At 63.2% G+C, this 16,963-nt stretch overlaps 1 protein-coding gene across 1 annotated transcript; it reads right to left on the bottom strand.

Moving 5' to 3' along the window:
* Nucleotides 1-201: 201 nt before the first annotated feature.
* CELF3 (CUGBP Elav-like family member 3) lies at nt 202-16,598 on the bottom strand (the record flags this gene model as incomplete). Its single annotated transcript, XM_082298617.1, has 10 exons — nt 202-437; nt 1,227-1,359; nt 3,674-3,817; nt 7,945-8,043; nt 9,558-9,623; nt 9,700-9,849; nt 11,426-11,564; nt 13,535-13,678; nt 15,635-15,714; nt 15,854-16,598. 9 exons carry the CDS (start codon nt 16,596-16,598, stop codon nt 1,232-1,234), a joined length of 1,695 nt encoding a protein of 564 aa, XP_082154743.1. The 3' UTR covers nt 202-437; nt 1,227-1,231.
* Between the last annotated feature and the right edge of the window lie 365 nt (nt 16,599-16,963).

Raw genomic sequence — 16,963 nt, 5'->3', positions numbered from 1 at the left:
CCCCCAGGACCCCCCAGGGACCCCCCCTCCCCTCCCCCAGTTTGGAGCTGGTTTTGGTCCTGTTTGGTGAGAAAAGCCCCAGGAAGGGTCCCCGGGGGGGGGGGGTTGGGGGGTGGGGAGGGGGGCTCGTTTTGGGGACCCCCAGGGTGGGAATGACCCCCCCCCCCAAAAAAAAAACGGAGCGGGGGGGGGGAGGGGGCGATGGCACCCTGGACTGGGCTGGACTGGGCTGGACTGGGATGGACTGGGATGGACTGGGGGGGGAGGGGGGGGTCCATCCTTCCTGAGCGTGGGGGGGTCTGGGCCCCCCCTCAGCAGGACCGAGCCCCCCCCCCCCCCCTCGGGCACCGCTGGAGTTTTGGGGGGGCTGCGATGGGGGGGGGGGGGGGGGAGGGGCACCCAAAGGTGCTGCTGCTGCTGCTCCGGAGCCTCCGGACCTGGGGGGGGGCAAAATTTGGGGATGGGGAGGGGTCAAACAGAGTCCCCCAAAATCCTGAGACACCCCAAACCCGGGGGAGGGGGGGGGGGGGGGGACGGGACACCCCAAATCCCAATGGGGGGGACATCCAAGCCTGGGGGGGTTCCCGGGGAATCCCAGGGGGTCCCAAGGGGTCCCCAGGGGTGTCCCAAGGGTGCCCCAGGATGTCCCAAGATGTCCCAAGGGTGTCCCAGGGTCTCCCAAGGGATCCCAGCGTGTCCCCAGGATGTCCCAAGATGTCCTCAGGGTGTCCCAGGGGGTCCCAGCGTGTCCCAGGATGTCCCAGGATGTCCCCAGGATGTCCCCAGGGTGCCCCCAGGGTGCCCCAGGATGTTCCCAGAGTGTCCCCAGGATGTCCCAGGATGCCCCCAGGACGTCCCAGGATGCCCCCAGGATGTCCCAAGATGTCCCCAGGGTGTCCCCAGGGTGTCCCCAGGGTGTCCCCAGGATGTCCCAGGGTGGCCCCAGGATGTCCCAGGGTGTCCCAGGATGTTCCCAGAGTGTCCCCAGGATGTCCCCAAGGTGTCCTGGGTGTCTCCAGGATGTCCCCAGGATGTCCCAAGATGTCCCCAGGGGTGCCCCAGGATGTTCCCAGGATGTCCCCACGATGTCCCAGGGTCTCCCAAGGAATCCCAGGATGTCCCAGGGTGTCCCAAGGGATCTCAGAGTGTCCCCAGGATGTCCCAGGATGTCCCAGGCTGTCCCCAGGGTGTCCCCAGGCTGTCCCCGGCGGTCCCGGGGCTCTCACCGGGCTCAGTAGGGCCGGTTGGCGTCTTTGGGCCTCTTGAGCTGCACCTTGAGCCGCTTCATCCCGATCTGGAAGCCGTTCATGGCCTGGATGGCGGCCTGGGCGCTCGCGGGGTTGTCAAAGCTCACGAAGCCTGCGGGGACAGCGGGGGGACAGGGGGACATCAGGGACATTGGGGACATCGAGGACATTGGGGACATCGAGGACATTGGGGGACAGGGGGACATCAGGGGGACATGGGGACATCAGGGGGACATGAGAATATGGGATCCAGGGATATGGGGACGGGGGGATCAGAGGGGACAGAGCACCAAAGGGGACAAAGAGGATGAGGGGATGGAGGGACAAAGGGGGCAGAGGGACATTGGGGACATCGGGGACAGTGGGGACAGTGAGAACATTGGGGTGGGGGGACATTGGGGACATCGGGGACATCAGCTAACGGTGTCCCTGGCCCTGACGCCCCCAAATCCTGGCCATGGCACTTCCCAGCCCTGTCCTTGCTGTCCCCTCCATGTCCCCACATCCCCTATCCCATATCCCCTATCCCATATCCCACATCCCCTATCCCATATCCCTATACCCCCATATCCCATACCCCCACATCCCGTATCCCATATCCCACATCCCATTTCCCCGTATCCCTATACCCCAATTTCCCATATCCCATATCCCGTATCCCCATATCCTTATACCCCCATATCCCATATCCCATATCCCACATCCCATATCCCCGTATCCCACATCCCCCTATACCTATATCCCTGTATCCCTATACCCCCCTATCCCATGTCCCCATATCCCATATCCCCGTATCCCATATCCCAATATCCCCGCTGTCCCCGTGTCCCCATGTCCCAATATCCCATATCCCGCTGTCCCCATGTCCTGCTGTCCCAATATCCCATATCCCATATCCCGCTGTCCCCATGTCACTGTGTCCCACTGTCCCCGTGTCCCTATATCCCAATATCCCGTATCCCGCTGTCCCCGTATCCCATATCACATATCCCACATCCCATACCCCATACCCCACACCCCATATCCCATACCCCATACCCCATATCCCATATCCCTGTGTCTCCATATCCCATACCCCATACCCCCTATCCCATACCCCACACCCCATACCCCACACCCCATATCCCACATCCCATATCCCATACCCCATATCCCACATCCCATATCCCATACCCCATATTCCATACCCCACACCCCATATTCCATATCCCATATCCCCTATCCCATATCCCATACCCCATATCCCACATCCTATATCCCACACCCCATATCCCACACCCCACACCCCATATCCCATATCCCGCTGTCCCCACACCCCCGGCCCTACCAAAGCACTTGCTCTGGTTGGTGCCCATATCCCATATCCCATATCCCACATCCCATATCCCCTATCCCATATCCCATATCCCATATCCCATATCCCATATCCCATATCCCACATCCCATATCCCATATCCCATATCCCACATCCCATATCCCATACTCCATATCCCATATCCCCTATCCCATATCCCATATCTCCTATCCCATATCCCATACTCCATATCCCATATCCCATATCCCCTATCCCATATCCCATACCTCATATCCAATACCCCATATCCCATATCCCACACCCCATACCCCATACCCCATATCCCATATCCCATATCCCATACCCCATATCCCATACCCCATATCCCATATCCCACACCCCATACCCCATACCCCATATCCCATATCCCATATCCCATACCCCATATCCCATACCCCATATCCCATATCCCATATCCCATACCCCATACCCCATATCCCATATCCCATATCCCATATCCCATACCCCATATCCCATACCCCATATCCCATATCCCATATCCCATACCCCATACCCCATACCCCATATCCCACACCCCATATCCCATATCCCATATCCCATATCCCATATCTCCTATCCAATACCCCATATCCCATATCTCCTATCCCATATCCCATATCCCATATCCCATACCCCATACCCCATACCCCATACCCCATATCCCATACCCCATATCCCATATCCCATACCCCATATCCCATACCCCATATCCCATATCCCATATCCCATACCCCATATCCCATACCCCATATCCCATACCCCATATCCCATATCCCATACCCCATACCCCATATCCCATACCCCATATCCCATACCCCATATCCCATATCCCATACCCCATACCCCACACCCCACACCCCATACCCCACATCCCACACCCCACACCCCACACCCCCGGCCCTACCGAAGCACTTGCTCTGGTTGGTGCCCATATCCCATATCCCCTATCCCATATCCCATATCTCCTATCCCATATCCCATATCTCCTATCCCATACCCCATACCCCATATCCCATACCCCATATCCCACACCCCACACCCCACACCCCACACCCCACACCCCCGGCCCTACCGAAGCACTTGCTCTGGTTGGTGGCCCTGTCCACGAAGACCTTGGCGGAGATGACGTTGCCGAAGGGGAGGAACATCTGTAGGATCTCGGTGTCGGCGAACTCCTGGGGCAGGTGGTAGATGAAGATGTTACAGCCCTCGGGGCCTGCGGAGGGAGCGGGGTCACACCTGGGACTGCGTCCCCAAAACCGCACCCGGCACCCCAAAACGGCACCCGGGACTCCAAAACCGCACCCGGGACTCCAAAACGGCACCCGGGACCCCAAAACGGCACCCGGGACTCCAAAACCGCACCCGGGACCCCAAAACGGCACCCGGGACTCCAAAACGGCACCCGGGACTCCAAAACGGCACCCGGGACCCCAAAACGGCACCCGGGACTCCAAAACGGCACCCGGGACCCCAACATTGCATGCAGGAGACTAAAACTGAACCCGGGACCCTAAAACTGAACCCGGGACCCTAAAACTGCACCTGGAACCCTAAAATTGCACATGGGACCCTAAAACTGTCCACGGGACCCCAAAATTGCAGCCGGGACCCTAAAATTGCACATGGGAGCCTAAAACTGTCCACGGGACCCCAAAATTGCAGCCGGGACCCTAAAATTGCACATGGGAGCCTAAAACCACACCTGGGACCCCAACATTGCACCCGGGACCCTAAAACTGCACATGGGACCCTAAAATTGCACATGGGAGCCTAAAACCACACCTGGGACCCCAAAACCGCACACGGGACACCAAAACTGCACCCGGAACCCTAAAACTGCAGCCGGGACCCTAAAATTGCACGTGGGACCCCAAAACTGCACACGGGACACCAAAACCGCACCCGGGACCCCAACATTGCATGCGGGAGCCTAAAACTGCACCTGGGACCCTAAAACTGTCCACGGGACCCCAAAACTGCACCTGGGACCCTAAAATTGCACATGGGGCCCTAAAACCGCACCCGGGACCCTAAAATTGCACCCGGGACCCTAAAACTGCACCCGGGACCCCAACATTGCATGCGGGAGACTAAAACTGCACCCGGGACCCTAAAACTGCACCTGGGACCCTAAAATTGCACCTGGAAGCCTAAAACCGCACCTGGGACCCCAAAACCGCACACGGGACACCAAAACTGCACCCGGAACCCTAAAACTGCACCCGGGACCCTAAAATTGCACGTGGCACCCCAAAACTGCAACAGGACACCAAAACCGCACCTGGGACCCTAAAACTGCACATGGGACCCTAAAACCGCACCCGGGACCCCAACATTGCATGCGGGAGCCTAAAACTGCACCTGGGACCCTAAAACTGTCCACGGGACCCCAAAACTGCACCTGGGACCTTAAAACTGCACCTGGGACCCTAAAATTGCACCTGGGACCCTAAAATTGCACGTGGGACCCTAAAATTGCACCTGGAAGCCTAAAACCGCACCTGGGACCCCAAAACCGCACACGGGACACCAAAACTGCACCCGGAACCCTAAAACTGCAGCCGGGACTCCAAAACCGCACCCGGGACCCCAACATTGCATGCGGGAGCCTAAAACTGCACCTGGGACCCTAAAACTGTCCACGGGACCCCAAAACTGCACCTGGGACCTTAAAACTGCACCTGGGACCCTAAAATTGCACCTGGAAGCCTAAAACCGCACCTGGGACCCCAAAACCGCACACGGGACACCAAAACTGCAGCCGGAACCCTAAAACCGCATCCGGGACTCCAAAACTGCACCCGGGACCCCAACATTGCATGCGGGAGACTAAAACTGAACCCGGGACCCTAAAACTGCACATGGGACCCTAAAATTGCACCTGGGACCCTAAAACCACACCTGGGACCCTAAAATTGCACCTGGGACCCCAAAACCGCACACGGGACACCAAAACTGCACCTGGAACCCTAAAACTGCAGCCGGGACCCTAAAATTGCACATGGGACCCCAAAACCGCACCCGGGACCCCAACATTGCATGCGGGAGCCTAAAACTGAACCCGGGACCCCAAAACCGCACCTGGGACCCTAAAACCGCACCTGGGACCCCAAAACCGCACCCGGAACCCTAAAACTGCACCCGGAACCCTAAAACTGCACCCGGGACCCTAAAACTGCAACAGGACCCCAAAACTGGAGCTGTGAACCCAAAACGGGACCCAGGAGCCCGGGACCCGGGGGGGAACCGGGGGGTCTTGGGGTGTTTTGGGGTTCCTGGGGGGGTCTGAGGGGTCCCGGGGGGTCTCGGGGGGGTCTCGGGGGGGTCTCGGGGGGGTTCCGGGGGGTTTTGGGGGTCTCGGGGGGGTCTCGGGGGGGTTTCGGGGGGGTTCCGGGGGGTTTCGGGGGTCGCGGGGGGGGTCTCGGGGGTCTCAGGGGGGGTCCCGGGGGGTTTCGGGGGTCCCAGGGGGGCCCGGGGGGGTCCCGGGGGGTTTCGGGGGTCCCGGGGGAATTCGGGGGGTCCCAGGGGGGTCCCGGGGGGGTCCCGGGGGGGCTCAGGGGGTCCCGGGGGGTTTCGGGGGTCCCGGGGGGTTTTGGGGGGGTCCCGGGGGGGTCTCAGAGGGGGTTTTGGGGGTCCCGGGGGGGTTTCAGGGGGGGTTTGGGGGTCCCGGGGGGGTCTCAGGGGGGTTTTGGGGGTCCCGGGGGGGTCTCAGGGGGGTCTCAGGGGGGGTCCCGGGGGGGTCTCAGGGGGGTTTGGGGGTCCCGGGGGGGTCTCAGGGGGGTTTTGGGGGTCCCGGGGGGGTCTCAGGGGGGTTTGGGGGTCCCGGGGGGGTCTCAGGGGGGGTTTTGGGGGTCCCGGGGGGGTCTCAGGGGGGGTTTCGGGGGTCCCGGGGGGGTCTCAGGGGGGTCCCGGGGGTCCCGGGGGGGTCTCAGGGGGGTTTTGGGGGTCCCGGGGGGGTTTCAGGGGGGTTTTGGGGGTCTCGGGGGGGTCCCAGGGGGGTCCCGGGGGGGTCCCGGGGGGTCTCAGGGGGGTTTTGGGGGTCTCGGGGGGGTCTCAGGGGGGGTTTTGGGGGTCCCGGGGGGGTCTCAGGGGGGGTTTTGGGGGTCCCGGGGGGGTCTCAGGGGGGTTTGGGGTTCCCGGGGGGGTCTCAGGGGGGGTTTGGGGGTCCCGGGGGGGTCTCAGGGGGGTTTCGGGGATCCCGGGGGGGTCTCAGGGGGGGTTTTGGGGGTCCCGGGGGGGTCTCAGGGGGGTTTGGGGTTCCCGGGGGGGTCTCAGGGGGGGTTTTGGGGTCCCGGGGGGGTCTCAGGGGGGTTTCGGGGATCCCGGGGGGGTCTCAGAGGGGGTTTTGGGGGTCCCGGGGGGGTCTCAGGGGGGTTTCGGGGGTCCCGGGGGGGTCTCAGGGGGGGTTTCGGGGGTCCCGGGGGGGTCTCAGGGGGGGTTCGGGGGTCCCGGGGGGGTCTCAGGGGGGGTTTTGGGGGTCTCGGGGGGGTTTCAGGGGGGGTTTGGGGGTCCCGGGGGGGTCTCAGGGGGGTTTTGGGGGTCCCGGGGGGGTCTCAGGGGGGGTTTTGGGGGTCCCGGGGGGGTCTCAGGGGGGGTTTGGGGGTCCCGGGGGGGTCTCAGGGGGGTCTCAGGGGGGGTCCCGGGGGGGTCTCAGGGGGGTTTGGGGGTCCCGGGGGGGTCTCAGGGGGGTTTCGGGGATCCCGGGGGGGTCTCAGGGGGGGTTTTGGGGGTCCCGGGGGGGTCTCAGGGGGGTTTTGGGGGTCCCGGGGGGGTCTCAGGGGGGTTTGGGGGTCCCGGGGGGGTCTCAGGGGGGGTTTTGGGGGTCCCGGGGGGGTCTCAGGGGGGGTTTGGGGGTCCCGGGGGGGTCTCAGGGGGGTTTTGGGGGTCCCGGGGGGGTCTCAGGGGGGTTTTGGGGGTCCCGGGGGGGTTTCAGGGGGGGTTTTGGGGGTCCCGGGTGGGTCTCAGGGGGGGTTTTGGGGGTCCCGGGGGGGTTTCAGGGGGGGGTTGGGGGTCCCGGGGGGGTCTCAGGGGGGTTTTGGGGGTCCCGGGGGGGTCTCAGGGGGGGTTTTGGGGGTCCCGGGGGGGTTTCAGGGGGGGGTTGGGGGTCCCGGGGGGGTCTCAGGGGGGTTTTGGGGGTCCCGGGGGGGTCTCAGGGGGGGTTTCGGGGGTCCCGGGGGGGTCTCAGGGGGGGTTTTGGGGGTCCCGGGGGGTCTCAGGGGGGTTTTGGGGGTCTCGGGGGGGTCTCAGGGGGGGTTTGGGGGTCCCGGGGGGGTCTCAGGGGGGTTTTGGGGGTCCCGGGGGGTCTCAGGGGGGTTTTTGGGGGTCCCGGGGGGGTCTCACCTTCCCGCTGCTGCTGCTGCGGGGGGGGCGGGGGGGCGAGCAGGGGTCCCGGGGGGGCGAAGGCCGGGCTGACCAAACCGTAGGCGGCCGGGTACGCGGCTGGGGGGGCACGGGGGTCACCGGGGCCGGCCCAGGGCCACCAGTGCCACCAGTGCCACCCAACACCATCCCAGTGCCACCCCAGTGCCACCAGTGTCACCCCAGGGACAGCCAACACCATCCCAGTGCCACCCCAGTGCCACCAGTGCCAGCCCAGGGACAGCCAACACCATCCCAGTGCCACCAGTGCCACACCACTGCCACCCCAGTGCCACCAGTGTCACCCCAGGGACAGCCAACACCATCCCAGTGCCACCAGTGCCACCAGTGCCAGCCCAGGGACAGCCAACACCATCCCAGTGCCACCCCAGTGCCACCAGTGCCAGCCCAGGGACACCAGTGCCCCACAGTGTCCCCTCCCAGTGCCCCCCAGTGCCACACAACCCCCTGCCACGCCCTCCCAGTGCCCCCCCTGTGCCCCCCAGTGCCATAGAACACCCCTCAAGTGCCCTCCCAGTACCCCCCAATGCCCTCCCAGTGCTCCGCAGTACCACCCAACCCCCTCCCAATGCCCTCCCAGTGCCCTCCCAGTGCCCCCCAGTGCCATAGAACACCCCTCAAGTGCCCTCCCAGTACCCCCCAGTGCCCTCCCAGTGCTCCCCAGCACCACACAACCCCCTCCCACCCCTTCCCAGTGCCCTCCCAGTGCCCCCCAGTGCCATAGAACACCCCTCAAGTGCCCTCCCAGTACCCCCCAGTACCCCCCAGCACCACACAACCCCCTCCCACTCCCTCCCAATGCCCTCCCAGTACCACACAACCCCCTCCCAGTGGCCTCCCAGTGCTCCCCAGTACCATAGAACATCCCTCAAGTGCCCTCCCAGTACCCCCCAGCACCACCCAACCTCCTCCCAGTGCCCTCCCAGTGCCCCCCAGCACCACACAACCCCCTCCCAGTGCCCTCCCAGTGCCCCCCAGCACCACACAACCCCCTCCCACCCCCTCCCAGTGCCCTCCCAGTGCCCCCCAGTGCCATAGAACACCCCTCAAGTGCCCTCCCAGTACCCCCCCAGCACCACCCAACCCCCTCCCAATGCCCTCCCAGTGCCCTCCCAGTGCCCTCCCAGTGCCCCCCAGTACCACCCAACCTCCTCCCAGTGCCCTCCCAGTGCCCCCCAGTACCATAGAACACCCCTCAAGTGCCCTCCCAGTGCCCCCCAGCACCACACAACCCCCTCCCAGTGCCCTCCCAGTGCCCCCCAGTACCATAGAACACCCCTCAAGTGCCCTCCCAGTACCCCCCCAGCACCACACAACCCCCTCCCAGTGCCCTCCCAGTGCCCCCCAGCACCACACAACCCCCTCCCAATGCCCTCCCAGTGCCCCCCAGTACCATAGAACACCCCTCAAGTGCCCTCCCAGTGCTCCCCAGCACCACACAACCCCCTCCCAGTGCCCTCCCAGTACCCCCCAGTACCCCCCAGCACCACCCAACCCCCTCCCACTCCCCTCCCAATGCCCTCCCAGTACCCCCCAACCCCCTCCCACCCCCTCCCAGTGCTCCCAGTACGCACCAGTGTAGTGCTGCATGCCAGCGTACGCCTGCTGCAGGGGGTCCCCGGGGGCCGCGGGGCTCTGGGCTGGGGGCACAGGGGGGGTTACGGGGGGGGGTCCGGTGGGGTTGGGGGGGGGGGCTGGGGAGGGCACGGGGGGCACCTGGGAAGGGGGGGACCCCCCCGGCGTAGACGGCGTCGGGGGCCGGGGGTCCGGCGGGCTGGGCGGGCACGGGGCTGTAGCCATTGACGCTCAGCGGGGCCGCGATGGCCGGGACGGGGGTGGCCGCCATGGCCGGGGGGGTGCTGGTTCCTGGGGACACAGCAGGGCAACCACCGGGAGGACATGGCCACCACCGGGAGGACGCGGCAACCACCGGGAGAACATGGCCACCACCGGGAGGACACATGGCCACCACCGGGAGGACATGGCCACCACCGGGAGGACATGGCCACCACCGGGAGGACGCGGCAACCACCGGGAGAACATGGCCACCACCGGGAGGACATGGCCACCACCGGGAGGATACATGGCCACCACCGGGAGGACGCGGCAACCACTGGGAGAACACATGGCAACCACCAGGAGAACACATGGCAACCACCGGGAGGACACATGGCCACCACCGGGAGGACATGGCCACCACCGGGAGGACACATGGCAACCACCGGGAGGATATGGCCACCACCGGGAGGATATGGCCACCACCGGGAGGACACATGGCAACCACCGGGAGAACATGGCAATCACCGGGAGGACATGGCCACCACCGGGAGGACACATGGCAACCACCGGGAGGACATGGCCACCACCGGGAGGACACATGGCAACCACCGGGAGGACACATGGCAACCACCGGGAGAACATGGCAATCACCGGGAGGACATGGCCACCACCGGGAGGACACATGGCAACCACCGGGAGGACACATGGCCACCACCGGGAGGACACATGGCAACCACCGGGAGAACATGGCCACCACCGGGAGGACACATGGCAACCACCGGGAGGACACATGGCAACCACCGGGAGAACATGGTCACCACCGGGGATCCGTGGGCGGTTGGGTGGGTGGGTGTGATGTCCTCATCCCATCCGTGGTGTCCCCATCCCATCCATGGTGTCCCATCCATGGTGTCCCCCCATATCCCATGTCCCATGTCCATGGTGTCCCCACATGTCCCATGTCCCATCCATGGTGCCCCCACGTGTCCCCATCCCATCCATGGTGTCCCCATCCATGGTGTCCCCATCCATGGTGTCCCCGTCCGTGGTGTCCCCCCATGTCCCATGTCCCATCCATGGTGTCCTCATCCCATCCATGGTGTCCCCATCCATGGTGTCCCCATCCATGGTGTCCCCACCCCATCCATGGTGTCCCCACTCCATCCATGGTGTCCTCATCCCATCCATGGTGTCCCTTCCTTGGTGTCCCCCCATATCCCATATCCCATGTCCCATCCATGGTGTCCCCACCCCATCCATGGTGTCCCCATCCCATCCATGGTGTCCCATCCATGGTGTCCCATCCATGGTGTCCCCATCCCATCCATGGTGTCTCATCCATGGTGTCCCCACCCCATCCATGGTGTCCCCATCCCATCCATGGTGTCCCCATCCTTGGTGTCCCATCCCATCCTTGGTGTCCCCCCATATCCCATGTCCCATCCATGGTGTCCCCATCCCATCCATGGTGTCCCCATCCCATCCATGGTGTCCCATCCATGGTGTCCCCATCCCACCCATGGTGTCCCCATCCATGGTGGCTCATCCATGGTGTCCCCTCCCATCCCATGTCCCCTCCCTGGTGTCCCCCACCCCCAGTGTCCCCATCCTTGGTGTCCCCCACCCCCACGTCCCCTCCCCGCTGTCCCCTTGTCCCCATTACCTGAGGAGGGTGGCAGGGGGGTGGCGATGAGCCCGTTGGGGTTGACCGTGCCCATGTGCTGCATCTGGACGGCCATGGTGGCCATGGGGCTGAGGTAGGCCGAGTGCGCGGCCACCAGGGCCGCCTGCTGCTGCATCAGCTGCGGGGACACGCCTGGCACCACGTGGCCACCACGGCCACCGCCACCACCACGGGGAGCCCACCCCAGTGCCACCAACACCCCGGGGTACGGGACCATCATCTCTCCATGGGTGCCACCCCAGTGTCCCATCAGGGTCCATCATCTCCCCATGGGTGTCACCCCAGTGTCCCATCAGGGTCCATCATCTCCCCATGGATGTCACCCCAGTGTCCCATCAGGGTCCATCTCCCCATGGATGTCACCCCAGTGTCCCATCAGGGTCCATCTCCCCATGGATGTTACCCCAGTGTCCCATCAGGGTCCATCATCTCCCCATGGATGTCACCCCAGTGTCCCATCAGGGTCCATCTCCCCACGGATGTCACCCCAGTGTCCCATCAGGGTCCATCATCTCCCCATGGATGTCACCCCAGTGTCCCATCAGGGTCCATCTCCCCATGGATGTCACCCCAGTGTCCCATCAGGGTCCATCTCCCCATGGATGTTACCCCAGTGTCCCATCAGGGTCCATCATCTCATGGGTGCCACCCCAGTGTCCCATCGGGGCCCATCAGATGTCACCCCAGTGTCCCATCAGGGTCCATCATCTCATGGGTGCCACCCCAGTGTCCCATCAGGGTCCATCAGATGTCACCCCAGTGTCCCATCAGGGCCCATCATCTCCCCATGGATGTCACCCCAGTGTCCCATCAGGGTCCATCATCTCATGGATGTTACCCCACTGTCCCATCAGGGTCCATCATCTCCCCATGGGTGCCACCCCAGTGTCCCATCAGGGTCCATCTCCCCACGGATGTCACCCCAGTGTCCCATCAGGATCCATCTCCCCACGGATGTCACCCCAGTGTCCCATCAGGGTCCATCTCCCCATGGATGTCACCCCAGTGTCCCATCAGGGTCCATCATCTCATGGGTGCCACCCCAGTGTCCCATCAGGGTCCATCAGATGTCACCCCAGTGTCCCATCAGGGCCCATCATCTCCCCATGGGTGCCACCCCAGTGTCCCATCAGGGTCCATCATCTCCCCATGGGTGCCACCCCAGTGTCCCATCAGGGTCCATCATCTCATGGATGTTACCCCAGTGTCCCATCAGGATCCATCATCTCTCCATGGGTGTCACCCCAGTGTCCCATCAGGGTCCATCATCTCCCCATGGGTGCCACCCCAGTGTCCCATCAGGGTCCATCAGATGTCACCCCAGTGTCCCATCAGGGCCCATCATCTCCCCATGGATGTCACCCCAGTGTCCCATCAGAGTCCATCATCTCATGGGTGCCACCCCAGTGTCCCATCGGGGTCCATCAGATGTCACCCCAGTGTCCCATGAGGGCCCATCATCTCATGGATGTTACCCCAGTGTCCCACCAGGGTCCATCATCTCCCCATGGGTGCCACCCCAGTGTCCCATCAGGGTCCATCTCCCCATGGGTGCCACCCCAGTGTCCCATCAGGGTCCATCAGATGCCACCCCAGTGTCCCATGAGGGCCCATCATCTCATGGATGTTACCCCAGTGTCCCACCAGGGTCCATCATCTCCCCATGGGTGCCACCCCAGTGTCCCATCAGGGTCCATCTCCCCACGGATGTCACCCCAGTGTCCCATCAGGGTCCATCTCCCCATGGATGTCACCCCAGTGTCCCATCAGGGCCCATCATCTCCCCATGGGTGCCACCCCAGTGTCCCATCGGGGTCCATCAGATGTCACCCCAGTGTCCCATCTGAGTCCATCATCTCATGGGTGCCACCCCAGTGTCCCATCGGGGCCCATCATCTCATGGGTGCCACCCCCATGTCCATCTCCTCCCAGTGTCCACCACCCAACTCCATCCCATCCCCCATCAGGCCACCCATCACCCATCACCCAACCCCATCACCCCAACCTTCTCATGCTGGATTTTGAGGGGTCCCTCCCAGTGTCCCCAGTGTCCCTCCCAGTGCTCCCAGTGCTCCCAGTGCCCCGTACCGCCTGCGTGTAGGCGCTGTAGGCGCCGAACTGGAGGGCGATGGGGCTGAACATGCCCAGCTGACTGGCCACCTGCTGCATCCGCCGCAGCCCCCGCTCCTTCTCCGTGTCCGCAAACTTCACCACCAGGCTGGACGAGGCGCCCTGGAGGGGGACATGGTGGTCACTTGTGGTCACTCGTGGTCACTCGTGGTCAGTTGTGGTCAGTTGTGGTCACTTGTGGTCAGTCATGGTCAAACGGGGTGGGAGCGGTCGTGGGGGTGATGGTTGGGTTGTAATGGGGTGAGGATGATGGTGGAGGTGATGAGGTGGTGAAGAGGATGGTGATGGAGATGAGGATGATGATGATGATGGGGACAGCGGTGGGGGTGATGATGATGAAGGTGATGAAGAGGATGGTGAAGGCAGTGGTGAATGGGAGGATGGTGGGGACTGGTGGGGATGATGAAGGTGATGAAGAGGATGATGGTGGAGATGAGGATGATGATGATGAGGACAGTGGTGGGGATGATGAAGGTGATGAAGAGGATGATGGTGGAGATGATTATGATGATGACAGTGGTGGGGATGATGAAGGTGATGAAGAGGATGATGGTGGAGATGATTATGATGATGACAGTGGTGGGGATGATGAAGGTGATGAAGAAGATGATGGTGGAGATGATTATGATGATGACAGTGGTGGGGATGATGAAGGTGATGAAGAAGATGATGGTGGAGATGAGGATGATGATGATGAGGACAGTGGTGAGGATGATGAAGGTCAAGGTGATGAAGAGGATGATGGAGATGAGGATGGGGATGATGGGGACAGTGGTGAGGATGATGATGGGATGGTGGCAGAGAAGATGAAGGAGGTGATGAATGGGAGGATGGTGGGGACAGTGGTGGGGATGATGAAGGTGATGAAAAGGATGATGATGGAGATGAGGATGATGATGATGATGATGATGGGGACAGTGGTGAGGATGATGATGGGATGGCAGCGATGATGGAGGTGATGAATGGGAGGATGGTGGGGACTGCTGGGGATGATGAAACTGATGAAGAGGATGATGATGGAGATGAGGATGATGATGATGGGGACAGTGGTGAGGATGATGAAGGTCAAGGTGATGAAGAGGATGATGGAAATGAGGATGATGATGATGATGATGATGATGGGGACAGTGGTGAGGATGATGATGGGGTGGCAGAGAAGATGAAGGAGGTAATGAATGGGAGGATGGTGGGGACAGTGATGGGGATGATGAAGGTGATGAAAAGGATGATGATGGAGATGAGGATGATGATGAGGACAGTGGTGGGGATGATGAAGGTGATGAAGAGGATGATGATGGAGATGAGGATGATGATGATGATGGGGACAGTGGTGAGGATGACGAGGGTAACGATGGGGACAATGAAGGGGGTGATGAAGACGACGATGAAGAGGACGATGGTGTGGATGACGGTGGGGCTGATGGCGGGGACAGCGTTGAGGATGATGATGATGGGGATGAAGGACAGTGGTGGGCACAGTGGTCGGGACGATGAAGGGGATGAAGAGGATGATGATGGAGATGAGGATGATGATGATGGGGACTGGTGGGGATGATCAAGGTGATGAAGAGGATGATGATGGAGGATGATGATGATGAGGACAGTGGTGGGGATGATGATGGGATGGTGGCAGAGAAGATGAAGGCGGTGATGAATGGGAGGATGGTGGGGACTGGTGGGGATGATGAAGGTGATGAAGAGGATGACGATGGAGATGAGGATGGGGATGATGACGGGGACAGTGGTCGGGACGATGAAGAGGATGAAGAGGACGATGATGAGGATGATGATGGGCACAGTGGTCGGGACGATGAAGAGCATGAAGAGGACGATGATGAAGAGCATGAAGAGGATGACGACGAGAGGGACAACGCTGAGGATGACGACAGGGATGACGCAGGGGACGACGACAACAACGACGGGGACGGTTATGGGAACGACGAAGGGGCGACGATGACGAGGATGATGACGAGGATGATGACGCGGCCGACTCTGAGAACGGTGACGAGGATGCCGACGGTGACACCGAAGGCGACAACGCCGAGGACGGTCCCTCACCGGCAGCGTGCGGCTCCCGTGCAGGGCGGCGATGGCGGCCTGGGCCTCCGCGTGGCTCTGGAACTTGACGAAGGCGCAGCCTGGGGACGTCGGGCTCGGGTCAGCTCCAGGGAGCACCCCATGGACCCCCTCCCAACCCCCGCCAACGCCCTGAACGCCATCCTTGGCCACCCCAGGGACCCCTGCGGGCATCTCGGGGCGTCGCCCGCGGGTGCCCACCTTTGCTGGTGCCGTCGGGGCCGCGCAGCACCGTGCACTCGTCGATGGTGCCGAAGGGCTCGAACATCTTGCGCACGTCCTCGTCCGCCTGCTGCTTGCTCAGCATCCCCACAAAGAGCTTCCGGTCCTCTGCGGGGACAGCGCGGGTGGTACCGGGACACCGGCACCGGGACACGGGCACGGGGACAGCGCGGGTGGTACCGGGACACCAGCACCGGGACACGGGCACGGGGACAGCGCGGGTGGTACCGGGACACCGGCACCGGGACACGGGCACGGGGACAGCGCGGGTGGTACCGGGACATGGGCACCGGGACACGGGCACCGGGACACGGGCACGGGGACAGCGCGGGTGGCACCGGGACACGGGCACCGGGACACGGGCACGGGGACAGCGCGGGTGGTACCGGGACACCGGCACCGGGACACGGGCACGGGGACAGCGCGGGTGGTACCGGGACACCAGCACCGGGACACGGGCACGGGGACAGCGCGGGTGGTACCGGGACATGGGCACCGGGACACGGGCACGGGGACAGGGCGGGTGGTACCAGGACACGGGCACCGGGACACGGGCACGGGGACAGCGGCACGGGGACACCGGCTCTGGGATACTGGCACAGGGACAGCACTGGTGGCACCGGGACACTGGCACAGGGACAGTGGCACTGGGACAGCGCAGGTGGCACCGGGACATTGGCACCGGGACACCGGCTCTGGGACACCGGCACGGGGACACCGGCATAGGGACGCCACGGGTGGCACCGGGACATTGGCACTGGGACACGGGCATGGGGACATCACAGGTGGCACTGGGACACCAGCATGGGGACACCGCGGGTGGCACCGGGACACCGGCACTGGGACACCGGCATGGGGACACCGCAGGTGGCACTGGGACACTGGCACTGGGACACCGGCATGGAGACACTGGCATGGGGACACCGCGGGTGGCACTGGGACACTGGCATGGGGACAGCACTGCTGGCACTGGGACACTGGCACTGGGACACTGGCATGGGGACACCGGCATGGGAACACCGCGGGTGGCACCGGGACACTGGCATGGGGACAGCACTGCTGGCACTGGGACACTGGCACTGGGACACT

Source organism: Coloeus monedula, assembly GCF_965178545.1.
Source record: "Coloeus monedula genome assembly, chromosome: 29".
NCBI lineage: Eukaryota > Metazoa > Chordata > Aves > Passeriformes > Corvidae > Coloeus > Coloeus monedula.
This window is presented reverse-complemented; position numbering and strand designations above follow the sequence as displayed.